The sequence below is a fragment of the Artemia sp. Qi Xiang Cuo genome, chromosome 20 (genome assembly GCF_049724085.1).
Source record: "Artemia sp. Qi Xiang Cuo chromosome 20, ASM4972408v1, whole genome shotgun sequence".
Taxonomy (NCBI): Eukaryota; Metazoa; Arthropoda; class Branchiopoda; order Anostraca; family Artemiidae; genus Artemia; species Artemia sp. Qi Xiang Cuo.
The window spans coordinates 25,089,056-25,112,821 of record NC_142813.1 but is presented as its reverse complement, the minus strand read 5'-3'; the positions used below and the strand labels follow the sequence as shown (position 1 = coordinate 25,112,821).

At 33.6% G+C, this 23,766-nt stretch overlaps 1 protein-coding gene across 1 annotated transcript; it reads right to left on the bottom strand.

Moving 5' to 3' along the window:
- Positions 1–1,466: 1,466 nt before the first annotated feature.
- Positions 1,467–15,449, bottom strand: RpL18 (ribosomal protein L18). The gene is made up of 4 exons (XM_089106314.1): positions 15,332–15,449; positions 9,918–10,124; positions 2,682–2,805; positions 1,467–1,651 (listed from the first exon to the last, which is right to left on the bottom strand). The coding sequence occupies exons 2-4, from the start codon at positions 10,071–10,073 to the stop codon at positions 1,530–1,532; spliced, it is 402 nt and encodes a 133-aa protein (XP_088962440.1). The 5' UTR covers positions 10,074–10,124; positions 15,332–15,449; the 3' UTR covers positions 1,467–1,529.
- Positions 15,450–23,766: the final 8,317 nt, after the last annotated feature.

Sequence of the window (23,766 nt, the reverse complement as noted above, 5' to 3'; positions counted from 1 at the left end):
CTCAGTGTTTTGAATTTTGATTTAAAATACGCCTAATTATTATTCTTAAGTATGCAGTTGATCACAGCTGATGACGGTGTGATCAAAATATCCAGAATTTTTCTTTGTTGTTTTTCACTGTAAAATAAAAGGATTTATCCCTATTTGAACTGTCATTTGTATGTTCAAATGACCCAAATCTTCTTCAACAAGTTGCAGGGTGATGTACTTTTTTGGGACAATCTAGAGCCTCTCTCCCCATGACGATCGTTTTAAAAACTCAGGCTATGTTCAACCGTAATAGATGAGTGTTTTACTGCACGAAAATATAGACAAGTTTTAACTTGAATTATGTTTCTTATAAAAGGAATGAATACATCTACTAATGGAATCAAATGCCAAGAATCGGCCCACTTCTATCCCACTTTGGGAATGAAGAGAGAACAAAAACATCTACTGATAAGCTCATTAGATTTAAATTGCATACTTTGTAAATATTGCACATACATACCAAAATTTCACGTTTTTTACTGCATTTGAACAAAGGAATTTTTAACCAGGTTAGACGGTAGAAAAGGCTAAAAACCGTTCAAAAAAGAGCAAAGCTTCCAAGAACAGTTCTTCCTTTAGAATTAAAGGAAGAAAACACTGCCGAAAATAAGGCCTTTTTAAAATATAAAACATTGTCACTAATGTTTTTTCAGAAATTTTTTTACCACATATAAGGCTGGTTCTGCAGAGGGCTGTATTTTTTTTGTATTTTTCTAAAAATGTGTTGCACATTAGACTAAACAAAACTTAATCGATTGCTACAAATAAACTGATATTGATAAGAAGAATCCCTGAAAGTTTGGCAAATTATTTAATATTTTAACGAAAAAATAACAGCTATATCTTGTTTTCAGGGAAGTGCCAATGACGCTCTAACCTCTTGGAGGCAACACAAACCCATGCCTGTGTTAAATTCTACTCCGTTTAATATTTGACTCATTTGAATTCCTGTTCGTTTCTGTAGGTTTAATTTCTTGATTCATTGTAACTTTTGTTTGTTGCCGGTGAAATGTGTTATACAAGCTCATTTGTACTTTTAAGTTTTACATTCACTCTTTACTTTTCTTTCTTAAGAAGGAGCCTAAAAAAGGGCCCTATATATAGCATTTTTTCTAGATATGTACTTCTAGACTTAGCATGCTTTGTTTGGCCAATTATACATAGTTAAACCTAGATTTGTAATAAGCACATAGAACCTCTTAAATACCCTTTTTGGTTGACAATTACGTTTGCCCCATCTTTTTAGATTGATGCCTATGTGAGCTGGAAATAGTGGGTGGTAGTTGGTCATTACAAAAAAAAGCAAAAGCTTCCAATCCCTAAGTAATCTCCACACTGGCCGGCGGCTATACAATAAACACACTTAAATCACTTCAACTGCAATAAGTTCAAGAGATAAAATAATGAGAATTATATACATATAAAGAAACAAAAAATTTTGATAGAATAAACAGTCATGTTTATTTCAAAGGTACAACATTTTAGTTATGACCTTAGGTTTATCGTCTACCACGAGCACGCTCGAATTTTCTTCCCTTAGAGCGAACGTATGGTTTAGCATGGCTTCCTGGAACTCCCGGAGCGCCAAAATGACGAACAGCCTCTCTTTGCTTTCTGGGTCCTGGAAGACAAACATTTCAATGTACCTTTCAACTAATGGATGTAACCTTCAAAACCACGGTTTGAATTTGTGAAGTTAAAGCAATGATGTTTGAACAATGTCAACGTTCTGGTAGACCTTGTAACTGACATTCTACCAAACTATGTGTTTTTTTTATTATTTTGTAAAGCTCTCCCTATACTGACAGAAGTTGAACAAAAAAAAAAGATAAAGAGTATTAGGCAACACATTACTATGATTAAAAACTGAATGAGTAAAATTAGAGAAAAACACTAGAGACTTCTATAACACAAATCCAACAGACCCCCCCCCTCTTTCCCTCGATTGGGCACACATATTTTTTCCTATTCTTTTGTGGGTGTTTGTCGATAGACCTTTAAATACGTATTTCATCTCTATCAAAATTCAAGCTAGAGCTCCTGAAAAGATTTGCTTTTAACTTGGAAAAAAATATTGATTTGAGGCCACATGATTGACCTTGGCTCTAAATTTTTCTACAACACAGTACCCAAAGAGCATTGGTAACCTATAAGAGTGGGAACTGAAACTAGTGTCGACATAAAAAAAAAAAAAAAAAAAAAAAAAAAAAAAAACTAGAAACACCATCTAGCGTTTGGCAAAAGCAATTTCTTTAAGTGTAATAATATGAATAGTTAATTTAATTTGCGAAACTGATAAAATTGGAGAAGTAATAAGTATCTTATTTCAGTTCCTGACATAAAAATGATTGCATAGCTTAAAAAATACCAAATATCACCACACGCTAGGTAGGGTTGATAGTTAATTTGCACTTCTATGAAATACCACTGGCTTCGTATTCAACCTTCACCCGGCGAACTAAGGGATTAGCTCTCTCGCGTTTTAAATATTGCTTCCATTTTTCACGCATCTATAATAAGGACAAATATTTACATATTGAAACAAATACGTAGTATAAACGCACAAGGGACTATCCTATCAGAGTTTCAAAGGATTTATTCCCATGGGGAGGGGTACAAAACAACAGTCAACGAAAGTGGACCCTGATTACCTTGAATAAGGACAGTGTTCTTGCCAGTTGGAGCACGAAGCGCTAGCTGATCAAATGTGATGATTTCACCACCAGCCTTCAAAATACGAGCACGTGCTTGTTTTGTAACATGTAGAGCACACAACTGAAAAACAAGATTTTTGATAACTTAGAAGGAATAGATCCTTTTAAATCCAAACTCATTCAAACCTAACAGCCCCATTCAAATGATATAGCTAGCAGTAGCATTTTTCGATTCTGGGATGAGACCTCTGAGCAGAGAAGGGGGAATAGCCCACTCTTGCTCATTCCAATGTTCATGCCGGACAAAATACCATCTTTTGCACTGTAAACAAGTGAACCAAGTAGTGAAACATGAAAAGGAACGAAAGAATGGAAATAAGAACTTGCACGAAAAATTGTCGTTATACAAACGAAAACATTTAAAGTAGGAGTGAGAGAGAGAGAGAGAGAGAGAGAGAGAGAGAGAGAGAGAGAGAGAGAGAGAGAGAGAGAGAGAGAGAGAGAGAGAGAGAGAGAGAGAGAGAGAGAGAGAGAGAGAGAGAGAGAGAGAGAGAGAGAGAGAGAGAGAGACTGCGAGAGGGAGAGACATAGAGATAGAGGGAAAGAGAGACTGCGAGAGGGAGAGATAGAGGGAAAGAGACTGAGAGAGAGGGGGAGAGAGAAGATATAGTTTCCCCCCTGTTTGTACTCTTCAACTTTTACAACTGCTCATACTGAGAGAAATTTGCGTATTTGAAAAAAAAACCTTTGGAGTTGACATAGAAGAAAAGGCTCTTTTGCGTATATTATATTCAAGTGATTATGCTTCTGAATGTGTTTATGGTCATCCGCATTACTCAAAGCAGATAAGCTATTTGTGTGTGCAAATCAAATGGTTTTTCTCCTCTATAAACCCCTCGAAGCATACCAAAAGACCAATTGAGAGAACTTTTCTTACATATAATGAGATAATAAGACAAAATTCTCTCAATTAGAGTATTTGAAAAAAAAGCTTAGTTCGATTTAGTATAATCTTCTGTGGTTATCTAAGTTGCTTTCTTCTTGCATGTGAATCAAAGGGTTTTCTCCTGTATGTACCCTTCGATACATACCCATATGTCCATTTTAAGAACTTTTGAGATAACTCTTGCATTTTCTTGCTATATAAAGGAAAAGTTCTCTCTCAATTAGGGTATTTAAAAAAGCTCAGAATTCGACTTCAAAAGAGCTCTCTTGCATATTTTACATTCAGATGGCGTTCCTCCAGCACCTACTCGTATCTGGTTATCCGAATTGCTCAATGAGACAAGCTCTTATTGCATGTAAATCAAATGATTTTCTCCTGTATGTACCCTTTGATGCATGCCCGAATGCCCGCTTTGAGAAAGGGTTTATTATATATAGCAAGAAAAGCTTCTCGATTACGATTTTTGAAAAAAAAAAAAAAAAACTATAATTCAGCTTTGAAGAATAGCCTTTCATGCAAAATTTACACTTAAACAGTATTTCTCCTGCACGTATGCTCTAAGTTATCCAGATAGCTCAAACGAAAAAGCCAATCGTGCACATCAATCAAGTGTTTTTTTTGTTTTTCTTTTCTGCACTCCCAAATGCTCGGTTGCTCGGTTTGAGAGAACTTTCCTTGCATTTAGCAAGAAAACTTCTCAAATTAAGGTATTGGGGAAAAAAATATATTAGAATTCAACTTGGATGAAAAAGCTCCAGCATATTTTATATCTTACCTTAAATTACAGCTAAGAGCAATCTAAGGATTTCTCATTGTAGAGCTCTGGAATGATGATTAATTGTATGCAAGAATCACTGGTGATCAGGTGCTGCTCCATCTTCGATAGCATCCCAATTGAATTTACACTCTTTGGAGGACCACTCAGCATCTACCCTTTGTTTAGAAACGTCAATAGATTCAACATTAACATTTTCATTAAATAATTTGTTCCAATTGTTGACAATATGTGTTGAGAAGAATTGAGTATGGACTTTAGATGTTGCAGACTGCTTACCAAGTTTTAGTTGATGACCTCTAGTTCTTAATTGGTGTTAACAGCAGGGAATAATGCTGGGAGAATATTAACCCTCAATAACTTGAAGGCTAAAAAAGCATCCTCTCTATTTCTCCTGTATATAACTGTGGGGAGTTTCAACTTTGATATTCTTGCAGGATATGTTAGCTCGTGCATTCCAGATATTACTTCGTTGGCATGTCTTTGCACATCTTCAAGAGCGGTCATATCTTTTTTTAAAATATGGAGAGGCAAGTGACATACCAACGTCAAGCTTAGCACGCACAAGTCCCTTATAAAGAAGACTGATGACTTTGAACGAGTGGAGATGGTACGCTTAATCAAACCCAAGGTTGAACTAGCCCCAGCAGTAGATCTCTTAGCATGTGTGCTGAATTTTAATTCGTTGTCAATAGTGAAAACAAGATCTTGCTCATTATTAACAGAGGAGAGAGGGTGGCCTAAAAAAAAATAAGAGCGGCATGGATTCTGTTTGCCAAAGTGAATAATATGGCACTTAGCAACATTGAATTCAAGAAGCCAGGCCTCGGCCCAGTGACCCAGCAGATGAAAATTATTTTGTGGCAGGGGATGATCTTCACAGGACAAAGCTGATCCAAGAAGGTTCAGGTCATCTGCATAAAGTGTTGAATTACTGCTGATAATGGAAGAATCATCACTTATGAAAACACTAAATAATGTAGGACCCAAGACATCTCCCTGAGGAACTCCACTCAGAATACACATTGAGGAAGAAAGAATACGATCTTCTGAGTCATAAAACAACTGAACACATTGGTTTCGCAAGTAAAGAAAATCTTGGATCCAAAGCAGTGATTTTTGCTTAAGCTTAACTGTGCACAATCTAATTGCAAGTCAATTGTGACACACTTTATCAAAAGCTTTAGAAAAGTCAAGCAGAATCCTATCAGCAGGAATCCCCACATCAAGCTAATTCGTGATATTATCGTATGTTTTGAGAAGATTTACGTCAATAGATCTTCTAGTACAAAAACCATGTTTTGAAGAGTTTAAAACATTATTTGCTTCAAGGTGTTTAACAACTGCAGAATTAATTATTCTTTCAAGAACCTTAACAATTGCTGATGTCATTCTGATGGGTCTATAATTTTCAGCAAGGTCCTTTCTACCTTTTTTAAAAATAGGAATAATATGTGCAGTTTTCCAATCCTGACGTAGTCTAGAAAGATTTAAAGATAATTTGAACAGCAAGGAAAGAGGTTGACACAAGACTGTACGACATTCGTGTAGGATACGTGGGTGTATGCCGTCTGGGCCAGCAGATTTATTCAGTTTGAGGGATGTCAGTTCCTTTAGAACCAAAATATCTGTAATCAGAATTGGTTCCATATTATGTGATACATCATATAAGGGAGGTGTAGGATATACAATACTGGGGCTGGACAAAAAAACAGAAGAGAAATATTGATTGAAAATTCCAACTTTCAGTTCAGGATCAGCGACTGATGTACTATCATGCAGGATATCTAAGATTGTGCATCTGCTGCTCCATTTTTGAGTGGCATAACGCCAGAAAGATCTAGGGTTAACCTTAACTTCTTCTGCCAGTTTTTCCTCAGACCTTCATTTCAACACCGTTATTTGCTTTTTTGTTTGATTACGAAAGGATTTGAAGACCAGATATTTTTTTGTGATCTAATTTTTTCTATAACGGTTCCATGCTCTGTGTTTTCTATTGATTAGCTTAATAATTTTAGTAGTAAAAAAGGTAAACTCTTTGCCTGTTTTACCTGAAAAATTCCGGTGCATGACTTTTCAATATTTAGAATTTCCGTTTTTACATTTGACCAACTCTCCTCGATATCATCAGTAATAAGCTTTTTGCAGTTGACTTTGGCAAGTTTTTCAGAGACTATTTTGTAGTTAACGTGCTTTTGTTGCTTAGAGGAAGGCTGAATGGTAGGTAGACATAACTCTGAAATAATTACAACATGGTCACTGTTACCAACAGGTGTGGTTATAACATTCTTAGTAAGAAGGTCAGGGTTACTGAGTATAACCACATCAAGAATGTTGGAGACTTGATCTTCCCTGAAACGAGTTGGTTGTGAAATTGTTTGACAGAGGGAATTATCAGAGAAGGCAGACAAAAAAGGAGAATCTGTATTTCAAAAACCAGATCCATCAATCCATTGAATTTCAGGAAGATTAAAGTCCCCCATAAGGACAAGATCATAGCTGGCAAAATTGGCCATCAAATGAGACAACATGGCAGCCAAATTTAATTCAAATTCCATAGCAAATGGAGCACAGTGGATTATATAAAGAACACTAACAACAGTTGAAGGTCTTTGACTGTGTAATTTAATCCACACAAACTCAATTTTAGCAGTATTCAGAGAATTGAATTGAATTAGACTAACTTTTGCTCCATATCTTATACAAAGGCGTACTGCTTAGTGGAAAAGAAGGGACTTCAGATTAGAAAACAGTTGGTAATCATCTGTTTTGATTTCGTCCAAAATTAAAACTGACAAGGTATTTTTTGGTGAAACTTCTGAAATTGCAGCAACATCTAATCCTTCAGATTTCATACGAAAAGAGAGTTCAGAAAGCTTATTAGGGAGGCTATCAACATTGGAGCTAAGGAATAGCACCCCCTGAGCTGTAGGAATCAGCAACGATGCAGGAACTAAGGGACTGGTAAGGCTATTGGATGTAGCACTATGAAACGACAAGGAAGAAACATCAGTTAAACAAGTTGTTGTTGAAGAAACAAGAGAAGTGTCAGAATCAGAAAGGAAACTATTATTATTGTGTTCACTACTAGACCATTGAGAGACAGAATTAGGTGATGCAAGTCCATAAACAATTATTAGAGGTAGAAGGAGGCATGTACATTAGCGGGACATTGGAGCAGTCTGGGGGATCGCTCCAACTGGCAAGTTTTTTTTAATGATGGCACCATTACGGATTATCAAGTCTTCTTCTCCCTTAGCTGTTCTGCATTTCAGCTCCTCAATTAGAGCTTTGTGGTTAATGCGATTTCCCTTAGGACTATCTCCATAAAACTAATTGATCCTTTTGTTTCAGAGGATTTCCGTATAATTTGCTTTCTAAATTCAGTTGATGGTATAGAGAAGAGGAGGGCGACTACCAGATTTGGTCTGCTGAAACTAGTCTAAACGGCCCATCCTAAATGAAAAATCGTTGGCCTGAAGAAACTCCTGTGTTCTGATACTGACCTCCCCCCCCTCTAAAGAAAATCCTAGTATTTCCGTTGTCCCCATCAGATTAATCTAAGGATCCCACCCTCAGCTCAGGTACGTGTACATCTATTTCTCATGTCGTGTAATTAAGTGCTCTCGTTCAACAATAATAAGCCATGGCAGGGTTATTATTCCACATGATCTATCTTACGATTAACACACCCATGAATTTTGTTTGGCCTATGAGTTACTTCGCTTGATGTGCGATTTCCAGCAAACTCATATTTAATCCATATACTCTTTTTTTACTAAACACATTGATCTACCATAACAATGTTTTGGTGAATATGTGGAAATAACTACCCTTTTGAAAAAGAGATAGTATTCTACCATTTAATGGTCTACTTTTTGAGTCCATCAATTAACTGTTAGAAGTATTGCAAGACTTAGACTTGATACAATGAGTTCAAAATGCATAGTTCCAAAGTAAAATTTGAAAATCTTGTTTATTATATCTTAAGTCCCTTAAAAGAAAATTAATTCGACAAATTTTAAAGGAATAGTTTCTTTTCAGAAAGTAAAAACACCAATTAGCAAAAAATATTCACCGAAACTTACAACTACAAGACAGTCTGTTGACTCAAAACGCCAAATTAAATGAACTCAACAGGAAATAGCCCAAATCTGTGCTCGAAGACAAAAAAAATTCTTAACTAGCCAAAATTAGGTGGTATGCAAAACTGTGAAATTGATGATTTTCAATTAGCCTGACACGTGGCGTTATTGAATGAGACAACGTAACTAAAAGTTACAAAAAACTGAATTTGGTTCCAGCTGACTTAGTTGTAGTAGTTGGAATGACTGAAAAGTATATTCGAATTTCCTTTTTTATTTTAGTAGCTTTTACTAAAAATAGTTAAGGAGCATCTTTAGTGAAGTAACTGAGCATCACTATCATGATTGGTATTAACATTAGTTTGAAACATATCAAAAGTGTTATCAGACTAAATTATACTGAAAGAGTAATGAATACAATTTAAACTCATGAAAATTATACCCTTACCAACCTAATAAACCAGTAATTACTTCACAACCGTTCCAGGTAGATGTCAACTTCAAGTAACTTCTTTAATTAAAGTGAAGTTACAACAGTTTGCGACCTGGAATGCACCCTATATATCTGACCTTAAGTTTTGTGAACCTTTTCCCCTTTTTTTAGCCAATGGATGTTCATAACCTTAAGCTCTCGTTTTGTGGTAAGATTATTAGGGTTACCACATATAGTAATCTTTCCCAGCAGGTGACTCGTGATGTTTTTTTCTGCTGCCTAGCCAGACCTTTTCTTAAATCACTGGGCTTTCTTTATATGTATCACTCGTAATTATGTGAAAAGTATTGATAAATGGACTGAATGATTTTGAAGAAAAAAGAAAAATAGTGCTAGCGTTTTTTTTTTGCTTTTCCAACCGAACTTGAGCCACAGGACACAGAGAGAAACTAATAAAAATTTTGAGGCTGTGAGCACTAAAGCGTTTGATTCAAGCTTGCCTTCATGCATACAGAAACATGTTCCTAAAATAAGGACTAACATTGAAAAATGAAAAAAAAAACTGTTCTACCAACAAACAATAAATGCTTGTTCAATGAGCAAATTTGAATTAAGCCATTCAAAATCCATTTTATAATATTTACCTATGACCCTTAATATTCACATAAGAACACTAAAGCAATCTGGAAATACGGTTAGTTAAATAGAATTAAATAAGGCAGTAGACCTGATCATCGTCTACTTTATCTAAAAGTCTCTTAATACCTGACAACAGAAAGGAAAATCTTTTCGCAGTTATATACTAATCATTTTTGCAAACTCCAACAACAGATGATAACTGGTAGATCAGTACTGAGCTCCCATGGATGCCTTGAATTGGATTGGGTGTTCAGCTTTAAAAACAATTGACTAGTACTGAAAGGAAATTTTGTACTACTTGAGTATCCAATAGATTATAGCGGCTAGAACAAGCAAAGTACAAGCAGTGACTTACAGTAAGCTTAGGGACATTGAACAATCGGGCATCATCTGTTACCCTTCCAACACAAACTGCTATCTTTTCTTCTCTACCAGGTTTGGCCATAAATCTTCTAAGCCTGGCAAGTGACAGGGGAGGACGGTGTATTTTTGACATAAAAAGTCTTCTCATGATAATACGGTTGAACCTGGCTCTGGTGCGGCGAGCCAAAAATCTGTAAAGCTAAAACAGTGCACATTATTAAGACAACAAATTTAAATTATTTCACAAACAAAAAAGAAATTTATTGGTAAGGGTTCTTTTCATACTGTAAGATAATTAAAGTGGACCAGATCCTCGTTTCTGCCATTATCCAAGCATCATGATCCCAACATAAATGAAACTCTATATCATCCAGAGCAGTAGTTCCCAAAGTTGATAGGGCTCCAAAACATCTAACAAAAATTTCCAATCTTGGAACTCACCTTTTTGCTGTCTTAGCGAAAAGAGGTAGTAAATATTATACTCTACAACTAGATGAGTCTACCGACGTGCAAGGCCTATCTCAAGTGCTTGTTTTTGTGCGTTATATATGACAGAACAACGTGCACGATGACATCTTGTTCTGCAAGCCAATAAGTCGTGGAACTGATGAGGTAATTTCCAATACAATAGATTCCCATGTAAAGGAAAAAAGCTTTACAGTGGAAGAACTGTGTTGCTGTATGCACTGACGGTGCGCTGTCTACGTGCGGGAAAAATAGCCAAATGGTTACGAGGTTCTTGAACCAAGTACGTGTGCTTTGTGAACACCCTGCCTTCGTAGAGAAGCACTGATTTCCAAAGCATTGCCCGATGATTTCAAAAACAGTCCGATGGATACAGCTGTGAAAATCATAAACTATATTAAAGCAAAACATGTACAAGCCCGCCTATTTAAAAAACTGTGTGAAGAAATGGGTAGCCGCGATACATGTCTTCTTCTGCATACAAAAGTTTGCTGGTTATCCAGGGGAAAAGTACTGGAAAGATAAGTGGAACTGCGTAGTGAAGTTACAATTTACTTGGAAGGAAAACTGAATATAGTAACTATCTACTGGACGACGTATTTATTCTCAAACTTACTTATTTGGAAGGAAATCAATTTGCATTTGCAAGGTTGAAATGGATCAGACATTTTTGCTGTTCTTGAAAAACCTTATGTAGTGGAAAAGTTGCACTGATAATGACAAGTGAGATTGTTTTAAAGCACTTGAAACTTCTATTATTGGAAACTAAGTGCAGGCTAAGAAGAATGTATTGTCTGAAATTTCCGGTCATTTATCACTGTTAAAAAATAATTTTGACGACTATTTGGGGGAAGAGATAAAAAACGTTTAATTCGTTGAGCTGGATTTGTATAACCCATATGAAGACGACTTATCAACTAGTATGTTAACAAAAGCAAGTGAAGAACTCATCGATTTATCAGAAAATACGTCACTGAAATAGTTTTAATTGTAAATAATTATCTAAACTCTGGCTCTCAGTTGCTGACAATTATTCTTGCCTGTTTGATGAAGCTATGAAAGTCATCCTCCTCTTTACTAGCTCATATCTATGCAAGGCCGGATTTTCGGCTACGGTTGACATTAAAACAAAATACGAAGTATTGGATATACCACTCCCTACAATTAAAAGTAAGTTAAGTTTAAGTTGATTCTGAAACTAAATTGAAGAAAACTTGGAAAACATATACATTCTTCCCATTGAAAAATCTTTGGAAAAAAAAATGCAGGTGTAGTTATGTAAGTAATAAAAAAATTTATTTAACTCATCTTTCTTATTTTAACAGTCTTTAATTCATATTGGTAAAACTTGTAAAAAGAAAAATTTCATTTCAATTAGAACAAAGAAGTTTCATTACTCGCCACTACAGAATATGATCATTACGAATATTAGTGCTTGTGACCGCGACCCACTGGTCGGTCACTACCCATAGTTTGGGACCAGTTTATAAACGTGCTAAGTTCAAGCTTATGTGCTGGTGGACATACTTATGGTGTTGCTGAAGTACTTCGGAATATTTAACTGCACTTCCTAGAATATGTGATCGAAGCCCACTTCCCTCTGTGGAAGGTTTTTGTTTCCATCCTTTTGTGGAAGGTTTTTGTTCCCATCCTTTGATGGATAGCTATCATGGTTCTCAAGGCTAATTTGCCGAGAGAAATTGAAACTAACAATGCAACATTTTAGCAGAAAATAAGCATTTCATTTTGCTTAACTTTTGAAACAAGTTGTCCCGCAGAATATCCTACTTTCTCAATTTCTTCCACTTTAATACCTGGTCCTTAAGTACTACATGGTTTGATCAGCAGCACACAGACATTATGAATGAACACATTTGCATATAGAAGATCAAGGAGAGAGAGAGGGGGAGAGAGAGAGAGAGAGAGAGAGAGAGAGAGAGAGAGAGAGAGAGAGAGAGAGAGAGAGAGAGAGAGAGAGAAAGAGAGAGCTAAGATGGATCCAAAAAAACCTTTCCTTCCTAAAAGGCTCGTGGCGCAAGACTTTTTAATGCTATTAAATCCCCTCCTCAAGGAAAAAGGTCAGAACCACTGTTCAAAGGGTCCTATGATTACAAAAAATACTTCAACTTAGTCTACAACATAGAGATGATCGGCTCTTGTCCCTTCCATCCATAACTTCTTTTTTTTTTACAGATTATAGCAATCGTAGCTGACTGGACTTTTTTTTTTAACAAAAACTATTTGAGATTTTCTAGAATTCATATCTAAGCTGATCTCAAAACATTTCATTTGCCTGGTCTTACTACTTTCCCAAGATATTACAGAGATTTTGTCTATAAAGCCACTTTTAAATCCAAATTGACAAATATTGCAATATTTGATTTTTTCTTAAATCTTTTTTAAAGACTGTTTTGGTGTTTTGACTCCTTGTGTTAAACTGCATTGAAACAAGAATTGCAGACTCAGTCCCATCCTATTCCAGACAAAACCATCACAGTTAACGAGTTATTACCTAGACTTCTGCTGTCAAGGCCCAGTGGAGTTGCAGCAACTGTGACCCATGGGTCAAATAATCAATATGTATGCTTCCGTATTATGTTAGCACATTATGCTTATTGTAAGTTATCATTTGTAAAGTCAACGTGTAATTAGAGAACTTCTGCAATAGGTTCTGAATTTACAACTTAATAGTCAAACTCTCAATTCCACATTGTTTTGTTTACACCTGAGTTAAGACTGAGTACCATTTAGTGCAGTCAATATACATCCATGGAATGTTACACTGTGTAAACTTTATTTCTTAGTGTATGGTTTGAGTGCATGTCTTCTTGCTTACTTTACATGGCATTTAAAGTCCAAAACATAATAAACATCAAAATAATTTTTTTAGAAACAGGCAAATATTGCTTAGGCTATCAAGGACACAAGATGAACTTCAGCATTATTTAAATTCTAAAAAGCTTAGCTTCGAAGCAATGGCATTTTAGTTTGGGAAATTATAAAATCAAAGCTTCAAAATAAAAAATTCACATAAGGATTTTTATCTTTAAAAAACCAATCTTATCTCTAGTTCTTAGAAGACCAAGATCTGCCCATCTGCATTAGAAAAAAAAAGAAAAAAAATACCTTGTCTAAAAATGAACTTACCTGTAGGATACCAACAAAATTTAATGTGTCAAAATTCAACTTATTTATACTGCTAATTTACATACTTCAACAAAAAAACTTGGCTCAATTTTACCTGCATGAGTTCAGTGCAAATCAGGTTGCTATCCTCAGAAAATACAAAATATTAATTAAATAATGTGATGCTTTAAAGCAACTAATGAGAAGAACGTTTTCCTTTGAAGATAGATTATTTTTAATGTTTTAGATATAATATTTATCTTTTCAAAGGGAAGGGAAAGGCTTAAACTACAATTATAAATAGCAACAAAGACAGCACTGCCTTTCCATCATAAACAACAAATTATAAGCAAAACAGTCAGGATTTTTTCCCTATATGACAGTGGAATGCAAAACTTTAAATGTGAAATAAAAGTAGTTAAAAACAAGGTTTCAATGCTAATCAATTCCCTTTTTAGTTGCCGGCTTGACCATAATTCATCTTTTATTCTTTCACCAAAGAGGCCATGCAGACTCCTATTACTACAGTTTCACTGTATGTATTTAACCCTTGAACCAAGTAGAGACCATAACCTGCCTTTTTGGCCGCTAGCCTCAAAGGCCTTTCCATAACAGGTTCAGTGGTGTTGTTTACTGGTTTTGTAATATAATTCGTTAAGTCGTTTTTAATTGAATTTGTGAATGAGGCATTTAGTGAATACTCCTCCAAATCCCTATTTAAAGAAGTTATTGTTGTTTAGTTTGAGTCTTATTTCAATTGCTTCTTTAACAACCTGTTTTATGCCTGAATAATAAGGGAATAAGGAGTTTCTTTAAAAAGTATTTTATGACTAGGGTTATCAAAGATACAACTGCTTTAAGCAGAGTCAAAAGAAATATTAGTACTATTAGAATAAAGCTTTGTTATGTTGTCTTTGTTCTTTTGTAGACGTTTTTCTAAATTTTGATGGGTTCTACCAACATAGCAGTTGCCACAGTCATATGGTATTTGATAAGCCCCTCTTTGGTGAGTAACTGAAGTTTCATCTTTTCCAGAGTTTAGAAAGTTCATGACTTTATAATTATTAGTAAATACTATATACAGATTATTTTGTGTGCAACCGTTTTTAAAATTTGTAGTGACTTTTGGGATGTATGGAAGATAGATTATATTTGAGGACTTGGTGGGAGGCTCATATGGTAAGACCCTTGATTTTATGAGAGTGGCAACTACTATTTTGGTAGAACCCATCAGAACTTTAAAAACAACTCCTACAACAGCAAAAAGACAATATAACTAAAGCTTTATTCTAATAGTAATAATATTTCTTTTGATTTTGCTTTAAGCAGTCATATTTTTCATAACCCTAGTCATAAAATACTTTTTGAAGAAAATTTCCTTATTCCCTTATTATTCAGGCATAAAACAGGTTGTTCAAGAAGCAATTGAAATAAGACTCAAACTAAACAACAATAGCGCATCTTCAAATAGGGATTTGGAGGAGTACTCACTAAATGCCCTATTCACAAATTCAATTAAAAACGATTCAACAATTTATATTGCAAAAACCAGTAAACAATACCACTGAAGCAGTAATGGAAAGAACTTTGAGACTAGCTGCCAAAAAGGCAAGTTTAGCATTGAGACCTTGTTTTTAACTACTTTAATTTCACTCAAATGAATTGAATTTTTTCACCTCACTTGCTGTTCCAATCCTGGTTGAACTTCCCTTCAGCAATGATGCAAGGACTGTTATTTTCAAAGACATATTTGCCTTTGTCCCAAGTGTGGCAGAAATGCATATTATTCTTTATAAAGAAAAACAATTGCTTTACCTTTACAAGAAGTCTCAAGTAAACATCCTGGGATTTTGGTTCCCTCCTGATAACTTTTCTGTCATACCTGTGACTGATGTCAATACCCTAAAAACATGACAAATAGTAAAAGTTTGTATTTTACAAAAGATACTACTGAACAACAAATACATTACTTGAAATATCATACCAAGCATTATTAAACATGTATATACTGAAGCTTTTTATGCATATAATAGGAATTTGTTGTTTCTAAGCACAACCAATATAGAAAATATATTATCATACCTATAACCAAAAAGATATGCAATATCACTTTGCATGATTTACTCCCATCTTATTTAAAAGTTCTATATATACCTCCAAATTGGAATCTAATAAGTTCATTGTTATGCTTAGTTTACCCCCTATTGAACAGAAAAGAACAGGAAGGTAATTAAAATAAGGATCTAATAGCAGATGTAAGATATATCACAATCAAATACCATTTAAAAATGAAGTCTTTGTGCTGACTTTTAATAAAGAAAACTACTCCTTTTAACTTTTTATTTTGGTACCCTCACAACTCAACACCCATAATCCAACAACTGCAAAACTCAACTACACATAAAAGAACAATTCAATTTTTTTTCATCTCTCCAATCCAGGATCATAGAAGTTTTGCATCTGCTTGTTTTGACCCAATCAGGTCTATGGTAACCTGAATTTAAAGTTTTTGTAACTCCCAAATGTTAAGAAAAACTTCTAAGCTAGAGTATCAATTGGAGACAGAGTCCACAGTATTTGATAGGAAACTTATAATCTATCCAAAATGGGTATCATTAAGCTATGGTAGTTATTAAAAGCTGTGATATACTGGGAAGGAGGAGCCTCTAAATCAGCTATAATGAAACAGGTAATATTTGGTTTGCCATTCAATGATCTTTTCAAATAAACAATTTCCAATGCCTACCATGACAACTCTGACCCAATCCTCCCTTATAATGCCCAGATCTAGCCCTAGACAACATATAATTGATTAGGATCATTTTTTTTATGAAGATCTTACTTAACTGATTTTCTGTTACTCTGCTCTATATTTTTTTCTTTGCTTAATCATAGTGCTTAGATCTTAAGACACAAATAGCCCTAACCAAAGGTGTTTAAACATAATTTTGACACCCAATAGAAATTGAGCAGAGGACTTTGATGGTATTCTTTTCACTTTCCTTAAACCAAAGATCAGATCAGAATGAACTTTGATTATCAAACAAATAGCCTAAAAGAAGTAAGATCTGTCCTAGAACTTTCTTTTAAAAAATGTTTTCAGTGAAAAACTTTTAAGGTCTTACCAGACCAATTTTGGAACAAGTATTGAATGGGGACTAAATGATATTGCTCTTTCATTGTTATTGTAATTTAGCTTATTTAGATGGGACTGTTGCAACATGATTGCTGAGAAGGGTATGTAAATCTATTTTGGTAAATTTATTGATGGTTGATTAATTTAAAAGCCTTAGTTTGAATGCCCTCAGACTTTCTTAAAAATATTATTTTGGCTCAGACAGCCAAAAATGGCTATCAACCCATGTACCAGTTGCTACTATTGTATATCCCAATTTCAGCTCTAAAATAGGTTGTCAAAGGGTCAGTGACACACAGTTCCTCATGTTTAATAGAACTTAGAAAAAAATACGCTTATTTTGTATAGTTTCATTCTAGATTTTAACTTAAAAATATACCATCAAAGTTTTTTTTAAATATGATTAATCACTGCCATCATCCCCCCCCCTCAAGTGGCAAACATTGCATATAGTCTAGGGCCATATTACTCAAACAGGGGGGTAGGATGTAATTTCAGCAACATTAACTATTATATTTGGAAAGAGCATTGAATGGACTATTTAATGGTATTTTTTTTTCAGATTGTCTTAAAATACATGCTGTGTAGTATGTGTACCCACTAAAATGTTGCAGTAATCTCAAAAGAAAAGACATTCATGAGACATTTCCCCCTGCAAAAGACTCTCCCATACTTTAATAGCAATTGTATTTTAAAATTGGAAGGTCTTTGGAAAGTTCCCCTGTAGACAACTGGCCCCCTCAGAAAACCCATCCTTCACAGAAAATTTTCCTCACTTGTAAAATAGCATTTATATTTTAAAATTTAGATATATGTGAAAAATTATTGAAGGTTACTAACTAAACCATCAGGCATTGTTTATAATTAACATCCAGAAAATGTGAACTTCTGTGTTCAGAGATCTGTAACTTCAGTCAGTGAAAAAAGTATTTGAAATGTTTATAGAGCCTTGAATAGTGGGGGGAGGGGGGGGGGGTTATACCTAGAACCTTTGTAATAGTGTAATCAACAAGTTCTTAAAGTTTCATGGCAATTGGATGAACATCTAGCAGAACATATAGGACACACAGACAGACATACATTTTATTTACCAATAACTGAAAAAAGTATAGAACAGGGCATAATTGTGTATAAAAAAAATTACCTTTAGATTGTCTATTCATTTTGCTTTCCAAACATATTAATTGCTGCTGTTGTATTTAAAGGATAAAAAACAAACCTAAGATTATATTCTCCATTAAATTTAGCTGACAACAAGTTTTCTGATAGTATGTGCTTGGTATTATATCTTGTGCCTATTTATCATGAACAGTTATTTTATAATGTCAAATAAACCCAATAAAAAAAAATATCAAAAAACTTTGCATAACCAACTTAGGGGGACTGGAATACGATTTCTCAACACCAGTAATTACTAAAAGTAAAAAAAGAAACATACCCTTAGATTCTCAATTCAATATTCTTTCAAATATAGTTTTCTGTTATTTTTTGTACTTATTTCTGATCAAAAGTTTGTCTATAATGACAAATACAGCCAATTTTAAAAAAAAATAATGAATAAACTTTGTATATAGCTCATGGCCATATTTGGTGCAATTAGAGGGGGGATACCATTTCAGCAGGAGCAACTATTATATTTGGAAAGATCACTAAACAGATAACCTGATAGTATACTTTTTCAGATCAAGATGTCACTTTAAGGGCTCAAAATGGAATTTGTATTGGTAGCAATTCACATTTTCAGAGTCTTAAAATGCAATTTGAATGATATGTTTATGTTTTAGCTAGCAACATATGATATGTGCTTAGTTAGCTAACAAAAGTTTGCTCATTTTAGTCTTTTGTGCTTATTTCTGATCAGAAGTTGGTCTATAAGGCCAAATCCAGCCAATTTAAAAAAAAAAACACACAATAACTTTGCATATAGCCTATGGCTATAATTGGCCCAATTAGGGATGTCAAGATGCAATTTCACCTGCAGGAGTTATTATATTTGGACATATCATTAAAAGAAAAGTCTAATGGTATATTTTTTTCAGATCAAGAGATCACTTTCAGGGCTAAAAATAGAATTTGTAGTGTTATCAATTAGTATATCCAAAAATTCTCTGCTAGAAAAAAAAAGCTGTTTCTAGCCTGTGTTCAACCTGATTTTGTTGAATCTGGAATCCACTAAAATACAGTGTTTCAATGGAACTCAGGGTTCCATAATTCATGATGCAGATTAAAAAATTACCAGTTGATAAGATCTGCTTGGATATGAAACCAGATGAAAGTCAAAAAGGATATTGAATAAAAAAAAACTGTTAAAATTCTAGTGAAGGGTTAAAATTCAACCCTTTCTTAATTTCCAGCTGAATTCTGACTAAAAATATTTTACCTCAATTTTAAATTACTGTTTCATTGGCTTTAATTTTTCGAAATGCGATTCTTGTTGTTTCAATAGAATTTTAAGCCACATCAAGAGTTTCTCCCTGTATTTAAGAAAGGGATTTACAAATCTATAAAATTTTACAAGTAGGGACTAAGCAAAGGTATGAGTCTAAAAACTTTTCTTGTGCCTCATTTGAGCAGAAAAAAATTATTTTGAAAGCTTTCAATTTTATGACACAAAGATTCTTAAACTTCACCATGGACCAGGGTTCTCTGGAGTGACAAGGAGAAGAGGTAGGTGTATCAAAATGTCTCCTTAGGAGATCATTAAAGCTCAGAATACATTCTTCAGTTTCAATCACCTAACCCAACTAATAGTAATTATATACATATTCAGTTATTTATATATTATCCTGACCCTGCTCAAGAATTTTGATCTGTAAGATCTGAGAAAAACTGATTTGTCTGTCTGCAGTAGGTTCTAATTAGCTTAGTCTCATAGAGAATAACTACAATGTGACTATATTTTTATTCAATATTTAATATATAGAGGTGATTAGGTTAGGGATTTAACATAATGCATTCTATGTGGTCTGATTTTCATAATTCTCTGTTATAGTTTTCATGATTTTGTTTCAAAAGTATCATATATTTTCATCATATTTTAGTGTATTTTGTAAAGATTAAGTTAACTTCACTTCTTGAGTGGAGTTGGGATAATAAGTAAGTACCCATTAGGAACAAAGTAAATACATCAATTGATGCCTTTTTTATGCGCTTTCCAAATTTGATAATTGCTTGTGGGAAAACAAGCTTCTGGACAAAGATTTTACTTTGAAAACAAATTTGCAGAATTTTAAATAGCCTGAAACCCTCAAAAAAGCATTACAGAAAACAAAAGTATGCCATTGGAATTACTATTGTTGAAACCCTGAATAGGAAATCTACAACTGGTTTTAACTACATCACTGGTTTTAAGATAAAAGCTAGAAAGTTTGATTAAATTAAAGTAATAAAGAAATACATCAACAGGGCTGTATAAGGGACCATCAAGGAGATAGTCCATTTGTGAGATTCCATTTGTGAGTGAAATTATTATATTTGAAAAGAGCATAAAAAAGGGATTGAGCAAGGTGTTCACCTTCTCCCTATGTAAGTTAAAGAATATTGTCAATTTTTAACAATCCTGGCTCTAAGACCCACTATATTGGTAAGACTTCTTCTTGGGAAAGGTGGTTTTTTTTGGCATTCTGGAAAATTATAGATGGGTTTTTGGCCCCTATTTTACTAGAGCATGACACAATGTGCCCATAGTAACAAGATCCCCACCTTCTTGGTGGCACCAATAGCTTGTCATAAATTCAGAATGTGGTCTCTGTTTTGACAGGCAATTGAATAGGAAAAAATTATATCTAGTATTTGCAATTTATAGAATAAATATCAATCAGTAAAAGTTACATTTTTTAGAATCAGAAGACAATCAGCTTTCTTTTAATATGTGAATAAAATTGAAATACTTAAAGCATATATACATCAAAATATGATAATTAGTATTCTAAAGAGGCCCTTCAAGATAAATCAACAAACTAAAAGTTTCAAGTGTTTGATCTTAAATAATTTTAATAACAACCATATTGATGCATAGCTATGATTCTTAGCTATTCATTGATACATACAATTCTTCTCAATTTTTATTATTTAGCAAGATGTGAGGGTTTGAGTTTTAAATAATTTTGCTCAATTGCATACAGGTTTTTGGTATAATTCTAGTTTAGCTACTTTTTGCTATCTTGGAAAGGGGTTAGGTTAGGAAAATGAAACTTTCATTAATGAATCCAGGATCAAAAACATATTCTGAGAAGGTATTGAAAAGCTTCTTTGCTAACCCTCTTCTGATTTCTTGGAAATTTGCACACTTGACAGTCTGTGCCTATAGAAATTTTAACAAAAAAAAACTTGCCTTAATTTTCAGTTATCAGTTTCTTTTTCTATGGTTTTAGGGTAATTGTCTATTATATAAAACACACAAGAGAAGTTGAGTTTGGTGATAATAAAATATGATACTTTATTAAGAAAATAGAATACTTTATTCCATCTCAAAGACAAAGAAAAGTTCATTATAAAGCAATTCTTGACCTAGTTCATTATAAAGCAATTCTTGACATAGTTCATTTTAGTTCATTATTTATGCAATTCTTGATGACATTAGTTAGCTTACTTTGACTAGTGATAGAATAGTGTCTCACCATGGTTGTTAAAGAATCAGGTAAATTTTTTGCAGTTCATATTATTGACTTACAAATAAAGTAAACATACCACTTGATGCCTTTTTTATGCTCTTTCCAAATGTAATAATCATTTTTGCCACAAATGAATTTTACCCCCACCCCTATATACACATATACCATAAATATTGACAAAGACCACACTGCCTTTCCATATCAAACAAACACAACTTAAAAACAATAGGGAAATTTTGTTCCAAGACAGTGCAATTTAAATTGGTGAATATTTTGGCCCTATGTCTAAGGGCTGTATTCAGCACAACATTGAAGAAAATATATATATATATATATATATATATATATATATATATATATATATATATATATATATATATATATATAAACAACTTACATTAAAATACAAAGTTTAAAAACTGAAAATGCTCTTAAAAACTTTTAAAACAGCCCCAGCATCCTTACTTCAACAAAGTTCAACCAGGACTCCTGGTTGAACTTCATTGAAGTAAGGATGCTGAGGCTGTTTTAAAAGTATTTAAGAGCATTTTCAGTTTTAAACTTCATATTTTAATGTAAGTTGTTTATATATATATATATATATATATTTTCTTTAATGTTGTGCTGAATACAGCCCTTGAACATAGGGCCAAAATATTAACCAATTTAAATTGCACTGTCTTGGAAAAAAATTTCTCTATTGTTTTTAAGTTGTATTTGTTTGATACATATACCAATTCAGGGTATATATTTGAACATTAGGGAGGGGGGGTAATGTTTAAACTTACCTCTCATTTGCATCAGAAATAAAATTTACCAACACTCCCCTCCACCCTAATGCGCAAATATATACCCTGAACTGGTCTGTATAGGGGTGGGGATAAAACTCATTTGCAGCAAAAATGATTATTATTATATTTGTAAAGAGCATAAAAAAGGCATCAAGTGGTATATTTACTTTATTAGTAAGTCCATAATATGAACTGCAAATAATTTACCAAGAATCATTTCAGATTGTTGAAAGGGCTACAACACAACTGAGCCAGAACAAGCAGGGTTCACTCATTTGGAAGTGAACTACAAAAATAATTCTGTTGACCCAGAAACAGGTACCTCTACCCAAAAAGTATAGGGAATGTGGGGTCCCACACAGTGGAGGAACAAACAGCACCAAGGTTTATCCCACCATCATTTACATTCATGCTTATTAGAGTACATGTGGCAAGCTGCAGTGAAGACAGAGGGCTGAATTCATTTTAATGTGATTCTTGAGGATATTTTAGCATTCTGGTTGAATATTTCTATTTCTTTGTTTTCATAATTTTGCTAATAAAGTATTCTATTTTAATTGTGTTTTTTTTTCATTAGGCTAAATAGGTTTGGTTAGGTCAAATAGGGGTGTTTAGGTTACCTATTTAATATATGCTATTCTTTGCCTCCACCCCCTAAATTTAAAATATAAATCAAAAATTTTTCTATGAGCTATTATATTTAAATCAAAATTTTGTTTTATTTCATTTTCAGTCAACAAACTCAATTCCTCATATGTTTTATATAATAGACAAGTACCAGTTTTGGTTCTAAGAATGTAATTCCTGTTATTGGAGCAGAATTTTAAACCATATCAATAAGTTTATTCTAAATTTCAAAAATGTATTTCTAGATCTTTGAAACTTCAGAAAATAGTTTTGTTTTACTTCATTTATGCAGAAGATGTATGTTGCAAGGTTTCACTTTTGTAACATAAGGATTTTAATAAATCATTGCCCTCAAGAGGGAGAAGGAAGGGAGGTATGTACTACAAAATACCTTCCCAGGTAAATTTTTGGCAGTTCATATTATTGGCTTACAAATAAAGTAAACATACCACTTGGTGCCTTTTTTCTGCTCATTATGAGTATAATAATCATTTTTGTTGAAAATGAATTTTACCCTCACCCCTATATATATATCAATTCAAGGTATATATTTGCAAATTAAGGGAATGGGGGTATTCTGATGCACCTGAGAGGTAAGTTTAAACTGGACCCACTGCCAGCTAATGTGAAAATATATACCAAGAAGTGGTATATATATATGGATGGGGTTAAAATTCATTTCTGACAAAAATAATTATTATATTCATAATGAGCATAAAAAAAGGCATTGAGTGGTATAGTTACTTTATTCATAAGTCAATAATATGAACTGCCAAAATTTAACCCAAACTTTAGTCTGTAGACCCATCTAAGTTTCACTTTCCTAACCTAACCCCTTTCAAAGATAACAAATTAGCAGCTAAACTAGAATTTTATCCATGTTTTTTACCCCACAAGAACTATTGCTACATTATATCAAACCTCTACTGGAATCAGCTGAGACTGAAAACAAAGCTTTAGGCTATGGGACAGATATAGACTATGTCAATTTTTACACCAGAAAATCAAGACCTGGGTACAAAGCATAGAAAATTGTGTAAATATTTTGCAGTTCATATTATTGACTTATACTTAAATTAAACA